This window comes from Peromyscus eremicus, chromosome 5 (assembly GCF_949786415.1).
Source record: "Peromyscus eremicus chromosome 5, PerEre_H2_v1, whole genome shotgun sequence".
NCBI lineage: Eukaryota > Metazoa > Chordata > Mammalia > Rodentia > Cricetidae > Peromyscus > Peromyscus eremicus.
Genome location: NC_081420.1, coordinates 96,342,942 through 96,359,273, shown reverse-complemented (window position 1 = coordinate 96,359,273; position 16,332 = coordinate 96,342,942). Strand labels below are relative to the sequence as shown.

Here is a 16,332-nt window from a genome sequence, read left to right as displayed (position 1 = left end):
TGCCTGTCCTGGAACTCACTTTGTAGACCAGGCTGGCCTCGAATTCATAGAGCCCTGCCTGTCTCTGCCTAACAGGGCTAGGCATGCTGCACCACCAGGCTCCTCATTCTGTTTTTTAAAAAATGTTTGAGGGGTATGGTGCCCATATCCTTAATCCCAGGACTCGGGAGGCAGAGGCAGGCGGGGCTCTGTAAATTCAGCTCCAGATAGTGCTACACAATGAGACGGTCTCAGAAACCCTGTTTCTTTTGTGTGTGCTACAGCATGTGTTTTGGTTTTGGGAGTTGGTTCTCTTCCATCGTGTGGGTTCCAGGGATTGAACCAGGTTGTCAAGGTTGGTGACAGGTTTACCACTGTGTCGTGTTGCTAGCCCTCTGTCTTTCCTAATTCTTTGTGGAATAGCAGTGTGCATACTGAAGGACTAGGAAGGGATATAGCTCAGTTGGTGGAGTGCTTGCCTTGTATCCCTGAGGCCTTGGACTTGACCACTAGTACCCCACCCCAGAAAAGAAGACACGCACAGTATGATTGCCTGTCCACACCTGGGTTAAGAAATGCACTACCTACCGGTGGTAGTGGCGCACACCTTTAATCCCAGCACTCGGGAGGCAGAGGCAGGCAGATCTCTGTGAGTTCGAGGCCAGCCTGGTCTCCAAAGCGAGTTCCAGGAAAGGCACAAAGCTACACAGAGAAACCCTGTCTCGAAAAACCAAAAAAAAAAAAAAGAAAAGAAAAAGAAAAAGAAATGCACTATCTGCTCCCTACGATGTCATCTCAGCTGAACCCTCTAGCAGGTAGATTTAAATTTTTAGTTACATTTTTGTGTGCATAGGGTGGGGGTTGGTGACTGGTGGCATAGCATACATGTGGAAGTCCGAGGTCAGTTTTCTCCACCTTATGGTGGAGAACAACTCAGATCTTCAGGCTTGAGTAAGTACCTTTACCAAGGAGCCATCTCGTTGGCCTTTTCTTTGTGTTCAGATTACAGTAGCTCGTGTCAGGTGAGAGGAAACAACTCTTGCATTGCTGGTGGCATGTAAAGGACAGTCTTCTGTGAGCAGCAGCGTGGCGCTCATTAACAGTGTTTATACAGTTTGCCAGAAGATGAGCCATGAAAATCCCTGGGTCTTAGTCCGGCTATAGCTTTCCTGAAAGTTCACAGACGCCTCATTTGGGGAAGTCATTGGCAAGGTCATGAGAAACGTTAGAAAACACAGGCCTCAACACGGTTGGTGCATCTGACTGGGTCAAAGTGTGCATCCAGTGTTGAGTGTTTGCTAGGACTGTGATTGGAAGGAGAAGAATGCTCAGTATTGTCTGCTTGGTTTACCGCTTGACTGCCAGCCCTCAGGAATTGGTTTTTAAGAGCAGAGAGATCTGTAAGATGGATTGTCCTCACCTGATTCAAGGCAGCATGGTGTGGGACGGGGAGCGAAATGTCCTTAGCACGTGAGTCGGAAAATAAAGAGCAAGTGCATGTTAGAGTCCACATGTAGCAGCCTGCCCTCAGCTTAATTAGTCTGCTAGCCCTCAAAATGCCTGCTTTGGAGTTCCTTCCAGTGGACACTGGAAACCGTCTGGTGTCATTGGAGAATCACTGCTGTTCTGCAGATCTTCCTGGGCACTGCTCTCAGCTCTCCCCTTGATTTGTCCCTTCTCATGTCCTTTTGAATTACTGTTTTGTTGGTGCTTTTCTTTTTCTGAGACGGTCTCTATGGCAATGGTTCTCAACACGTGGGTTGCGACCCCTCTAGGGGTAGCATATTGAATATTTACATTATGATTCATAACAGTAGCAAATTAGTTATGAAGTAGCAACAAAATAATTTTATGGTTGGGGTCATCACAACCTGAGGAACTGTATTAAAGGGTCGCAGCATTAGGAAGGTTGAAGACCACTGCTCTATGGGCTGTGTAGTTCTGGCTGTCCTGGAAAACAGTGTAGACCAGGCTGGCCTCAAACTCACAGAGATCAACCTGCCTCTGCTTCCCAAGTGCTGGGATTCAAGATGTGCGCCTGCCTTTGGTGCATTTTCAGTGGTTCCTTGAAAAGGGTGAGAAATAGACTTTGTGTTTTTGAAAGGTCTTCATTTTCCCTTGCTATTTGATGCAGACCTCTGCATCCGTGTGGATTTGCCTCTTTCTAGCTTGTATTTTTGAGGTCATGTCTCACTGTGTAGCCCTGGCTGGCTTGAAACTTGTTATGTAGACCAGGCTGGCCTCAAACTAAGATCTGCCTGCCTGTGCCTCCCAAGTGCTGGGGTTCGTTACACCACTGCCCCTGTCCTAACTGAAGGTCTTCACTGTTCAGAGCTGTGACAGACCACTGAACAAGTAGCACACTTCATGGTGAGTAGCTTACAGTGTGGCAAGAGTACATTTTCAGATATCCTGTCTGTTTCTCCCAAAGCCCATCACTTTAGAACAAACTGTGTCATTTCAGGGGTCGGTTTCATTCACTGATGTCACTGTGGACTTCACCCAGGAGGAGTGGGAACAGCTGGACCCCTCTCAGAGGATTCTCTACATGGATGTGATGCTGGAGAACTACAGCAACTTACTTTCAGTGGGTAAGGACAGCTTTGGGAAACGGATCTTTAACCTGGGATGGCAGGAGTATAGTTAGAACAGTCAGTTCAGAATTCACTACGGGAGCTGTGAGTCGGAAAATAAAGAGCTAGTCTAGTAGAAGTGATGTCCTAGTGTCTGAACAGGTTGAGCACCTTTGAGATTTTTTTTAAAGACAGGGTCTCACTTATATGGCCTTGGCTAGCCTTGAACTCAGAGATTACCTGTCTCTAACCCCGCCTGCCTCAGTGCTGGGCTGAAGGTGTGTGCTGTGAGATAATTTTGTTTTTTGTTTTTCACTCTTGTTATTCAGACAGGGTTTCTCATGTAACAGCGCTGGCTGTCCTGGATCTCGCTCTGTAGCCCAGGCTGGCCTCAAACTCACGGAGATCCGCCTGCCTCTGTCTCCCAAGTGCTGGGATTAAAGGTGTGTGCCACCACCGCCCGGTTAACTCCAGGATCTTGCTGTCTACTTGAGAGATGTCTTCAGAGACTTGTATTGTGATTGTCTCTGCAGGCCTGTGAGAAGTGCTCACTTTAAAGTTATTCCGTGGGGCTGGAGAGTTGACTTAGTGGCCGACAGTGTATACTGTATGCTCTTGCAGAGGACAGACTGGAGTTTGGTTCTCATTACCCATGTTGGGCAGCTCCAACCACCTGAAACACCAACTTTCAAAAGCTTTGGCTCTGAGAGCACCTGTACCTGTACATAGACCCCACAGACAGACATTTGAAAAAAAAAGTCTTTTTGGACCAGTGAGATGACTCAGTGGGTAAAGGCGCTTGCTTCCCTTCCGAGCCTGATGTCCTGAGTTTGATCCCTAGGGCCCATATTGGTGGAGGGAGAGAACCAGTCAGAGATGGTTGTCCCCTGACCTCCACTCACATGCCATGGTAATGCATGCATGTGCACTCACACATACACAAATAAGTAAAAATTATAAGTTGGGAATAGTGTTGCACACTTTTAATCCCAACACGGAAGAGGCAGAGGCAGGTAGAGCTCTGTGAGTTCAAGGCTAGCCTGGTTTACATGGAGAGTTCCAGACTAGCCAGGGCTACATAATGAAATGCTGTCTTCAAAAAAAGGGGGGTGGTGAGCTGCAGGGCTACTTCAGAGATTGAGAATGCTGGCTGTTCTTCCACAGAATATGTGTTTTATTCCTAGCATTTACATGGAGGCTGACAGCCTTTGTAAGTCCAGTTTCAGAGGATCTGGTGCTCTCTTCTGGCCTCTGTGGGCATTGCAAACATAGCATGCAGGTAAAACACCCATACACATAAAATAAAAGTAAATGAATCTTTTTAAAAAATAATTTTATGTATGGGTGTTTTGCCTGCCCATATGTCTGTGTACCATGTGTGTGGCTGGTACCCTCAGGCTAGAAAAGAGCATTGGAATCTCCTGGGACTGGAGTCACAGATAGTAGTGTGAGCCACCATGTGGGTGCTGGGAATTGAATCCGGGTCCTCTAGAAGAACAGCCAGTGCTCATAATCTCCGAACCATCTCTCCAGTCCCACTAAAAATTGTTTTTAATAATAAGTTATTTTGGGGTTGGGAAGAGTGTACCAGCGAAGCCCCAGAGCCCACAGCAATGCTGGATGATAGCCTCCCTGTGAGTCCATCCTTGGAAGGCTAGGAAGACTAACCACATCTCGGCTTGATTGCCAGCTGTGACTTCCGTTCCAGGGAATCTGACACCCTCTTCCTAGCATCCGTGGGTACTAAGCACACATGGTGCACAGCCATACATACAAGCAAAATACCCACACGTATTGAAAAACAGAGTTACTTTGGACCCAGTTGTTGTGCCACATGCCTGTAATAAAGAGGATTGCTGCAGGTTTTAGGCCAGCCTGATCTACATAAGGAAACCCAGTCTCAAAAAGGGTGACAAATAGTATAGGTGAGCAGAGTAAACCAATGCTAGCCTATCACTGTCATCTAGAACTAAAGTGTCAGCCACCAACAGCTCTTCTCCCTGAGTCTGGTCACTTACCACTCTTCTTACCTCGGCATCCTGAGTGTCAGGATTGTGGACTTGAGCCACAACATCCAGGTTTGACCTTCGTTTTTATTTTGTTTTTTTTCTGCCCATTTTTTTTGTTTGTTTTGTTTGGGTTTCTCTCTGTAGCCCTGGCTGTCCTGGAACTCACTTTGTAGACCAGGCTGGCCTCAAATTCACAGAGAGCTACCTGCCTCTTCCATCTGAGTACTGGGATCAAAGGCATACGACACCACTGCCAAGCTTTTTTCTGCTCACTTTAAGGTCGTTTTGTCATTAGGAAATTCTACCCCTCCAACATATATTTATTTTCCTTTCAAAGCTTAAGAGATGAAGAAAGTTTGCATTGGGGATTGTGTTTTAATGCTGAAAGACTGGGTCTGAAAGCAGAGTCAGCTCTGTAATGGGAGCACTTGTAGGGATTTCCCACTCTAACAAAGAAGGCTTAAGACAGTGCCTTTCACTGTGTTTTGTCCTAGAAGTGTGGAAGGCCGATGACCAGGTGGAGAAGGACCCCAGAGACCCAGGTGTGCAGGGGAGGCCACCTATGACTCTCAAGAACCAACCACCAATTGAAGAAAGAGGCAGTCTTTTTGAAAAGACTTTAAATCTGAACACAGACTTTGTTTCGTTAACACAAGTTCCCTATAAATATGATTTATATGAAAAAACTTTGAAACATAATTCAGACTTACTTGGTAATAGAAGCTGTATAAGAAGGAAGAGTGAGGAGTGCAATGGATTTGGGAACCCACTTCTGTATCTGAAGCAAGAGAAGCCCCATGCTGGAGTAGAGTACTCAGAATACAATGGGAATGGAAAGTCTCTCAGCCATAAAGAAGTCATCTTTAAACACCAGAAAATTAAGAACTTAGTTCAGCCTTTTGTCTGTAATTACTGTGACAAGGCCTTCTCCTTCAAGTCGCTCCTCATTAGCCATAAGAGGATACACACAGGAGAAAAACCCTATGAATGTAATGTGTGTAAGAAAACCTTCTCCCATAAGGCAAACCTCATCAAACATCAGAGAATTCATACTGGAGAGAAGCCCTTTGAATGTCCCGAGTGTGGAAAAGCGTTTACCCACCAGTCAAACCTTATTGTGCACCAGAGAGCACATATGGAGAAGAAGCCGTATGAATGCAATGAATGTGGAAAGACATTTGCTCAGAAGTTTGAACTCACCACACACCAGAGAATCCACACAGGAGAGCGACCCTATGAGTGTAATGAATGTGCAAAAACCTTCTTTAAGAAATCAAACCTCATTATACATCAGAAAATTCACACAGGGGAAAAACGCTATGAGTGCAGTGAATGCGGAAAGTCATTTATCCAGAACTCACAACTCATCATCCATATGAGAACTCATACTGGGGAAAAACCCTACGAATGTACTGAATGTGGCAAAACTTTCAGCCAGAGATCAACTCTTAGATTACATTTGAGAATACACACAGGAGAGAAACCCTATGAGTGTGCTGAATGTGGGAAAGCCTTCAGCAGAAAGTCTCGACTCAGTGTCCATCAGAGGGTTCACACAGGATAGGTCCTGAGGCTACAGTCAGACTGTACCGTGGAAAAGGGTCCAACCAGAATTCTTCCAATGAAGGAGAAGCCTTCATGAAGATACCGAAGGAGCTTGGGAAATTGTTTTGAGATGCAAGCTAACTAAAAACTTAAGAAAAAAGGATAGCATAAGAGTATCATACTGAAAGTTAGTATCCATATGTGTGTATTTCAGTACCTATATCTCCAGATCCAGTTGTAAATAGGCATACCCAGCTCTGTTTCCATGAGCTTTTTTGACTTTTTGTGCTGCTGGGATTCAAACCTAGGATCTTGCCTGTGCTAGACAAGTTTTTTTTTTACCACTGATCTACATCCCCAGTCCACAGTGACCTTTTTAAAATCTTGAATGAATTGAATATTCTAGGAGGAAAAATTAAGCTTATATAGACAGTACCTTAGACCTTTGTATTTAAGGATATGCCACAAAACAAATTGTTTTAAATCTGTTTAAGTTAATAGCTACTGGGAATTTGAAGTGCTCATCCATGAAATTGCATCACAGCACACAAGATTTCCCATACTCAGCATCACACATGTGTCTCAGCACCTCTCCAACCCAGTGTGCATCCAGAGGGGAATGTGATAGACCCTAAAGTAGTGTGTGCCTGTCTCCCCCGACAGCTGCTCACCTCAGTCCGTGTGGCCGTTGTACGTGAGCTGCCTGGGCACTAAAGAAAAGCAGTGTTGTTGGTTCTAACCTGCTCCTGGGCTTGGAGTTTTTCTAAAGCGTTATTTATATAAATATGCAAAGGTCTGAGATAATTGAGGTCTAAAGAGAGAGAGGCAGCTGTGAACTCTGACTTGGTACCCATTGCAGACTAGAGTTGTGCTGTGCAGGGAATGTCCTCATATCATGCTCTTGTTCTTTCTCCCTGAGACGTTTACACACAAGTGCATGTCTATTTCCAGAATACTGGGTACCCTGGAAAACTATTTTTGTATCTCTTGTCTTCCTCTTAATGCTTTATGAATTGTCCTACAAAAAAAATATGGGTAGGGTTCCTGTGTAGCTCACAAATGTTACATTTCAGAGATTTTAAAGAAAAAGGAACTGTCCAAAGCTGTGTTTTGTTGCTTTTTATAGTTCCCATGTGCATAATCCACTTTAGAAATTGTTCTTGCTGTGTCCTTTAAAGGAGGTATTTCTGCTTTCTCCTCATATAACACTGCCCTTTGGAATCTGGCTTAGCTTTAACTGTACCTTGAGTTTTGGTGTTCACAGCACTTTATAAGTATCTTATTTACTTTTCTATTGCAATGACAAAACACCATGACCAAGGCAGCTTAGAAGAAAGCATTTAGTTTGAGGCTCACAGTTCCATAGTGTTAGAGTCCCATGACCATCATAAGAGGAGGAAGCGTGGCAGCAGGCAGGCAGGATGGAGCAGTGCTTAGAGTTCACATCTTGAGACACAAGCACAGGAGAGCACGCTAACTAGGAGTGCTGTGTGTGGGCTTTGGAGGTCCCCTCCAGTGACACGCTCATCTTTACCAGATAGTTCCACCAACTGGAGACCAAATAGTCAAACCTATGAACCTATAGGGGCCATTCTTATTCAAACCACCACAGTAAGTGAGACTTCAGTGGTCTCCTTAGGTTGGCAGCTGACGTTTACAAAGTTAGGGTTCTTTTTTTGTTTTGTTTTGTTTTTTTGCCAGGTGTGCTATATGCCTTTAATCCCAAAATTCAGGAGGCAGAAGCAGGTAGATCTGAGTTTGAGACCAGTCTGGTCTACATATTGAGACCCTGTCTGAAAACAAACTATGTTTTTATATAACTGAAAGATGATCATTTGAAGCTTGATTTCAAATCACAAGTTCAGCTTTTTCATTATGCATTAGAATTATAAATGGAAACCACAACTGGATTTTTATTTTCAATATTTTATGTGTATGGGTGTTTTGCCTGTATGTATTGTCTGTGCACCATGTGCATGCAGTGCTTGTGGAGGCCTGAAAAGAGGGTGTTGGATCCCCTGGAACTGGAGTTACAGACAGTTGTGAGCCACCCTATGGGTATTGGAAATTGAAACCTGGGTCCTCTGGAAGAGCAGCCAATGCTCTTAACTACTGAGCTCTCTCTCTAGCCCTTTGGATTTTTATTTCTGAAGATAGTTGATTCTGTCTTTTGACATTAAGAAACACACACACACAATCTCTCTTCATACCAGGAAATTCATTCCTGGCAATCTGAAGATTTAAAAAAATCATTTAAAAATGAGTGAATAAGCCAGGCATGTTGGCACACTCCTTTAATCCCAGCACTCAGGAGGCAGAGGCAGGTGGATCTCTTGTGAGTTTGAGGTCAACCTGGTCTACAAAGAGTTCAGGACAGCCAGGGCTGTTACATAGAGAAACCCTGTCTCAAGAGATAAATAAATAAATTACAGTAAAAATATGCTATGGCTGAATGAATTTTTATTGAAAAGTGTGTAGGAGCAAACTTCCAGATCAGATGAGAAACTGAGAATATGCCAGTTTGTTTCTGCTTTTTTCAAATAAAGATCTAGCAAACTTACATCCGTGTTTGTCTCTCTCTCCCTCCCCAGCACTGGGATTACAAGAAGGTGCCCAGCTTTTCATGTGGTGCGGGCGATCAGACTTGGTCTTTATGTTTTCATGACTAGCGCCTTGCTAAGCCATAGCCCTAGTCCCAGCCTATTTTCTTTATGACATCTTTTTTTAGATCTGTCTTGGTCTTTCAACCCTGCACCTTTGACTTGTCAATCTGGGCACCTTCTGATGGCCCAGACGGAATGCTCTCCTTTTGGCCTCTCTTCATTCTGGTGTTTATAGTTACCAGCTAGGAGTCACCAATAATAGTGTGGATGTCCTGTTAAGGAGGGAGGGGGAGGAAAAAACCTAAGCTCTTGGTGATATTTAACCGAGAGCAAGTCCAGATTTGCATGCTCTGCTTCACTTAGTGTCCTCTGTCCTCCCTGTGGTAGGAGTCTGAATCTGTGCCTATAACTGTGTCCATGTGTGCGGGCCCCTCACACCTTTTTCTGTAGTATGAACATCACATCATCATGTGGGGAATGAACGAGGGATACTTTACAGAAACTCTTTAACAGTTTTACAAGGGATTAAGTCACTCCAGCTAACCCAGACCTCAAACATCCTTGTTTATAAAGCAATAGCTGAATGTGGTGTGTGACATTTATCATGGATGGCCATTTTATAGGATTGCATTTAACTTCCGGTTTTTTTTGTTTGTTTGTTTTTTTTGGTTTTTCGAGACAGGGTTTCTCTGTGTAGCTTTGCGCCTTTCCTGGAACTCACTTGGTAGCCCAGGCTGGCCTCGAACTCACAGAGATCCTCCTGGCTCTGCCTCCCAAGTGCTGGGATTAAAGGCGTGCACCACCACCCGGCTAACTTCCGTTTTGATGCTTTCAGCAAATGATTATTAGAGCACACATGCATTACTATGGGTCAGGGGCGTGGAATACATAAGTTAAGGTCACAGCTGTGCATAAGCTTAGGTTGCAAAAGGGAATATAAGTGGAAAGTCCAAAGCAAGTAAATACATTGTTCTCTCAAAGACAGATTAAACAAAGAGGGTAAATGCACAATAGGAAAGCAGTCTTAACTCTTTTTTTCTTTTTTCCTTTGTTTTTGTTTTTTGAGACATTTCTCTGTATTGCCCTGGCTGTCCTGAAACTCATTCTGTAGACCAGGCTGGCCTCAAACTCAAAGATCTGCCTGCCTCTGCCTCCTGAGTGCTGGGATTAAAGGCGTGTGCCACCACCGCCCGGTTCAAGGTGTCTTATTACCTCAAGGTCCAGCAAAAGTTATTATCTCTTAGAGTATAAGATTTTTTTTATCATAATCCTTTGCTGCACAAATGGATGTCCTTGTAAGACTGTGAGTCTAGATCATTGTCCGCCAGGGTACAGCTGAGGGTTCCTTTGTGGAAAGCCTTACTTCCTGTTTACATGTTGTTTTGACACATAAAGACTTCCTGTACTCTGTAAGGCTGCGGACTGCTATTCTTCTGGAAGCCCCTCACTCACCATGGATCCCCTGAGGTGGCTGCATTTGTAGTGAGGACTCTCTTCCCTCTTCCCCTCTCCTCTTCCCCCATCCCAGTTTTTCCTACTGTCCTTCAGAGCGGAAGGTTGCAGGGCCGGTGTGGCCTTAGTGTTTGTGTGTGCTCTTTCCCTCCTGGCCAGACTTCCTGCTCTAAAGGACCAACAGTAAAAGGCTTTCACTTTTCCAGGACCTTCAGCCCCATCTTCCCTCAGGGCCAGGTCAAAACCAGTTTCCCCTTGTAAGTGATTGCTTTGACTCTGGGCCGGCATGACTAAACTATGTAGAGCTGTCTCCAGAAGTAAAGAGGGTGTTTGTTTTCCAGAACACCCCAGCTTAGAGCATGCCTCAGTCAAGTTAGGAGGTCTACTGCTCGCCAGTGATGCCTTGGGGGTGAGTGTTGCACTCTGGTAAGGCCCTACCTCTATTTCAGTCTGACTCATGCCTGGGATGTGTTCTTAAGAATTGGCCCCAAATCGACTCCCAGATTCTGAAAAGGCAGTGGGGAGCAGGGGGTGGGTTCTTATTTTCCCTCATAACAGAGTTGGGCTCCTGTCTACTCCCAAATCAAGAATGCTGTACACCTCACAGGGCTGCATCCTGTGATTGGAAACTTCTTGCCGTAATTTAGGAAGGGACTCAAACCTCTTACTCTTAACCCAAGCCTCCGTGATCTTGTTGACAGGACTGTCAGCTGTGGGAAGGATGTCATGTCCCCAACTAGATTCTGTCACACTAGCCCCTCTCCCCTGACCATCCTTGATGGATGACCCTTCCTGAATACTCAAGCTCCTGTTGGATCTGGTCTCTACCAGCCTCCACCTCCCCTAACAATCCTGCTCCCTCCCCCTTCCTCTGGTGACTTTCTGTCCACCTGCAGAAGTCGCCAGCTGCTCTTGCTTACCAGGTGTCATGGTGTCACAGGTCAGCTGCCAGCATGACACAAACCTAGTCATCCAGGAAGAGGGAACCTCAGCTGAAGAACTGTCCGGGTCAGATTGGCCTGTGGCCCTGTCTGTGAGGCATTTTCTTAATTGCTGATCTATGTAAGAGGCGCAGTCCACTGTGGGTGTTGCCGTCCCGAGGCGGGTGAGTCTGAGGCAAACACAGAAAGGGACCAAGCCGGAGGGAGAACACGCCACTAGGCAGTACCCCTCCGTTTATGCTTCTGTTCCTGCCTCCAGGTTCCTGCTTGAGCGCCCGCCTGACTTCCCTGGATGGTGGGTTGTGAGTGGGTAGTGTAAGCCAAATAAACCCTTTCCTCTTCAAGTTGCTTTTGGTTGTGGTGTTTATTACAACAATAGAAAAAAATAACATCTTGATATGCATTCTCCCTCACACACTCCATCCAGAACTTCATACAGAGAACTCAGAGAATATTAAAAGCCATCCTTTCTCCCTCAGAAAAACATCCTTCCCCTTTACAAGTTGCTAATGAGGACCTTTACACCCTCTGAGTCCACATCCTCTCCCTTAGTCTGACCTGTCCCAAACGCACAGTCTAAACTACCACCATCTAGATAGAATCCCTCAGCTTCTCTGTGGCTTATGACCTAACCTGGCAAGACACATATCTTTGTAACTACTTTCTGCACACACAAGGAAATGTCTGTTTGATGGTCTTCAGTTCTGGGCTAAGGAAGTTCATGTTCGTAACCCATTATGGACAGGACAGGCTCCATTACTGTGTTTAATATAGAGAGCCCCACTGGTCCTGTCCAGCCACTGGCATAGGAAACAACGGGGGAGGGGCCTGTTCAGACTATATGATAACCTGTTTATTACATGGGATAACTACAGACAATAGAGTTTCCAAGAAGCCTACACTCCTTAAATCTAGGCTAGTTAGAGCCATGCACAAGTACATGAATCTGCATCCTAAGAGTCAGGAATAAGCTGTCCCAGTTCTGTGTTTTATAAACCAAACAAGCTCCCTCTCAAAACAGTAGACAAAAGCTTCCTAAAGTAGGCTCAGGACCCAAGGCTCTCCTCACTTTTTAGGTTCGGCTTTCACGGTCTTTAATATCCAAGAGGAGACCTTTCAGATCAGAAAGGATCCAACTGCAAGGTGGGCCGTGTACATGACTGCAGCTGCTTCCTGTGCCCTACCCATCCTAGGAAATCAGAGTGGACGAAGCCAGCCTTGGGTCTGAGGACTCTTCCCTGTCATCCTCGTCAGCTAGGAGTACCCAAAGCCTCTGGGCTGCCAGCCTCTCCTGGGGCCATGTCTAGTCTACAAACTAGAGGCCAGCTCCATCCCTGAATAATGTCACACTCAAGCCAAAGGCCCTGTTCTAACATTAAAGGCATGCGCCACCATGCCCGGCTATTTGCTAAGTTCTTGCCCAAAGTCTGGGATACCTCCATTTCCACATACCCTGTCACACTGCCCTGAAGGAACCTAACACTTTCCTTGAAGGCTCCATCATTCTCTAAAGATGCCTGCTGGGCTCTTCTGTACAACCCAACAGTCCAGTGGATCTTATAAGATGGTCCAAGGCCTGATGGTCCTGACCTATCCCATACCTTTACATCTTTACATGCTTTCTTTTGTGTTCCCATTCACGCAAACTCTCAGTACCCCTTGGCTTTTGAGGGCAGAACCCTCTATCCAGTTACTTGGCAGCTTATCTGGACCATCTTCCCGCAGGGCTACCTGCATACCCCTACCTCCTTGGACAAGCCTGTCTTATCCCTGGGAGTAGCCTCCTTCGGTATACAGATAACTCCAGCCAAACACACTTCAGGTCAAAGCACTGTCCAAGCTTTAAAAAACGTGCCTCATAAAGCTGGGTGTAGTGGCACATGCCTTTAACCTTAGCACTTGGGAGGCAGAGGCAAACAGATCTCTGTGAGTTCAAGGCCAGCCCTCAAAAAAATTATATAGAGATATATTTTAAATATATATATTCTAAAATATATACAAATTATATACATATATATACACACACATGTGTGTGTGTATGTACATATATATATATATTTAGACTCAGGGATTCTACTGCTGTGAAGAGACACCATGACCATGGCAACTCCTATAAAGGAAAACATTTAATTAGGGCTGGTTTACAGTTTCAGAAGTTTAGTCCATTATTATCATGGTAGGACGTGACAGTGTAGTACTGCAGAAGGAGCTGAAAGTTCTACATCTTGATCTGCAGGCATCAGAAGTCTGTCTCACTGGGCTTGGCTTGAGCATATGAGACCTCAAAGCCTATTTGCACAGTGACTTCCTCCAACAAAGCCACACCTATTCTAACAAGGCCACATCACCTAATAGTGACACTCCATATGGCCAAGCATTCAAACACATGAGTCTATGGGGCCATACCTATTCAAGCAACCATATATAAATATATATATATATACACACACACACACACACATACATACACACATACATACACACTATATGGGATATATGATTATATACAATTATGTGTTATATATTAATATACATTATATATATACACATATATAGTAAAAAACAAAACCCTAATTGAACCATATTAAATTATCAAATGGGTTTTTTTTTAAATGCCAAACTATATACACAACAAGAGTCATTTTAAATATAAAGATGAAAATCAGGTAAGTGGATGAGAATATTCTACACAGCCAGTGGCTGGGAAGGCATGATTCATCTTAAACTCAAGACAGTGTTGTCCAACATAGAGGAATTCCGAAGGATGACAGAGGGGTCATTTGAACAGACAAGCCTATAGCAAAGTTCAGCAGGAAGAGAGCACACCACAGGTAGTAAATCCCAAGCAGGACTGGAGACTGTAACACTCTCCCAGAAACTGATACACCCACACAACAATGTACTAGAGAAAATAGCAACAGTTTTTATCCAAGGTCAGCAATTTTCAAACTAAGCATGCATCCGGCACACCTAAAAGATTTAAGACTGGCCAGGTGGCGGCAGTGGCATATGCCTTTAATCCCAGCACTCTGGAGGCAGAGCCAGGCAGATCTCTTCTCTGTGAGTTCAAGGCCAGCCTGGTCTACAGAGTGAGATCCAGGACAGGCACCAAAACTACACAAAGAAACCCTGTCTCCAAAAACAAAACAAAACAAAACAAAAAGACTTAAGACAGACAGGGCTGGAGAGATGGCTCAGTGGTTAAGAACATCCGCTGCTCTTCCAGGAGTCTGGTTCTCGGCTCCCATGTCAGGTAGCTCACAATCACATGTAGCTCCAGCTCCAAGGGACCTGATCCCCTCTTGTGGACTCTGTGGGTACCTGCACCCCATGTGCATGTGCTGTGGGGTGTTCTGTATGTTAAATGTGTTGCTCTGATTGGTTAATAAATAAAACACTGATTGGTCAATAGCCAGGCAGGAAGTATAGGCGGGACAAGGAGAGGAGAATTCTGGGAAGTGGAAGGCTGAGGCAGCGAGACGCTGCCAGCCGCCACCATGACAAGTAACATGTAAAAGATACGGGTAAGTCACAAGCCATGTGGCAATTTATAGATTAATAGAAATGGGTTAATTTAAGATATAAGAACTAGATAACAAGAAGCCTGCTGCGGCCATACAGTTTATAAGTAATATAAGTCTGTGTGTTTACTCAGTTGGGTCTGAGCAGCTGTGGGACTGGCGGGTGAGAGAGATTTGTCCTGACTGTGGGCCAGGCAGGAAAACTCTAGCTACATGCATGCACACATACACACAGTTGAAAAGCGACAACAGAGGTGACTTGAGGTGCAGTGCCCATCCCCACCCCCATTATTTTCTAGTCTAGGGTCTGGGAGTCTGGAGAGCTCGCATTGCTAAGAGCCCCAAGCTGCGTCTGTGGTGGTGGTTTGCACCCGCCCCAATTAAGCCCATTACTTTATAGGACACTGCAAGAAACAGTTCCTGCCTTATCAAGTCCACCCTCTAGTCTGGAGTGGACTTCGTAGGCAGGAGATTGCAGTGGAGTGGGGAAGACTGACTGCCTATGCCGTATAGAGGAGGGAGTGCCCAGGTCTGGATGAAGCAAAGGAGACAGGGCAAACGGGAGGCGCCACAGATTTCTGTTGCTACAAGGTCTTACAGTGTGTCGAGACCAGCCTTGAAGTCCCCATACCTCTCTCTGCATCCGTTTCCCAAGCGCACATTTTGTTATTGCTTGTTTTATTTAGATACAGGGTTTCGCTGTGCAACCCTGGTTAGCCCAGAACTCACTGTGTTAGCCTGGCTGGCCTGGAACTCACAGACATCCACTTGTTTCTGCCTCCCGAGTTGCTGGGTGGGATTAAAGGCGTTCATCGTATAATTTAAAAAGTATTGTTGTTGTTTTTGAGACAGGTGTGTGTGTGTGTGTGTCTGTGTCTGTGTCTGTGTGTGTGTGTGTATGTGTGTGTAGCCCTGAACTCACAGAGATCCATCTGTCTCTGCCCTCCGAGTGCTGGGATCAAAAGTGTACACCACTACTGCCTGGCTTAAAAAAGATTTTTAATGGTCCATTTTCAGTATGAAGTGTTCTTTTTGTTTTTTTGTTTTTTTGTTTTTGTTTTTCGAGACAGGGTTTCTCTGTGTAGCTTTGCGCCTTTCCTGGAACTCACTTGGTAGCCCAGGCTGGCCTCGAACTCACAGAGATCCGCCTGGCTCTGCCTCCCGAGTGCTGGGATTAAAGGCGTGCGCCACCACCGCCCGGCTGAAGTGTTCTTAAGAGTAGCCCCATGGGAAATAAGATCCTCGACGCTCTAACACACCCCAGAGGCTGTTGAAAGCAAAGCTGTTTTTAATACACTGTTGCTGGGATCTTTCTGGAATCTTACATCAATGAGAGTGGAAGAGAGAGATCACCAGTGGACCAAAGCCAGGACAACTTCTGAAAGGCCTGGTATCGGGTCCAATCCAATTTATATTTTAAAACCATAAGGTGGGGTGAGCTAGCGAGTGAGACTGGTCAAATTGTTAAGGGCAACGAACCATTGTTCCTCCAGGTCATTCTGTCCCAGGTAGCAAGTGACGTCATGGTTGGCAACAGGCAGTACAAGTAGTGCTTTAGTAAATCTAAATAAATCAGTGTCTAATTGGTCTCTTCTACCTTATTTGACTTTAACACTGTCCTGCAGTGTGAGATGCCTGCCTGCTGATTTGGTACAAAACGGTGTTTTTTTAAATCCCCTGATTTCTAGAAATGTTTGTCCTCTCTTCCC

At 45.2% G+C, this 16,332-nt stretch overlaps 1 protein-coding gene across 1 annotated transcript in view; it reads left to right on the top strand.

Moving 5' to 3' along the window:
- Positions 1 to 7,768, top strand: part of Zfp1 (ZFP1 zinc finger protein) — a 40,057-nt gene extending 32,289 nt beyond the window's left edge. Inside the window, exons 3-4 of the mRNA XM_059263977.1 lie at positions 2,444 to 2,570; positions 5,056 to 7,768. Coding sequence (XP_059119960.1) covers positions 2,444 to 2,570; positions 5,056 to 6,125 — 1,197 coding nt within the window. The 3' untranslated portion in view covers positions 6,126 to 7,768. The remainder of the gene's footprint in view (positions 1 to 2,443; positions 2,571 to 5,055) is intronic.
- The last annotated feature ends 8,564 nt before the right edge of the window (positions 7,769 to 16,332 follow it).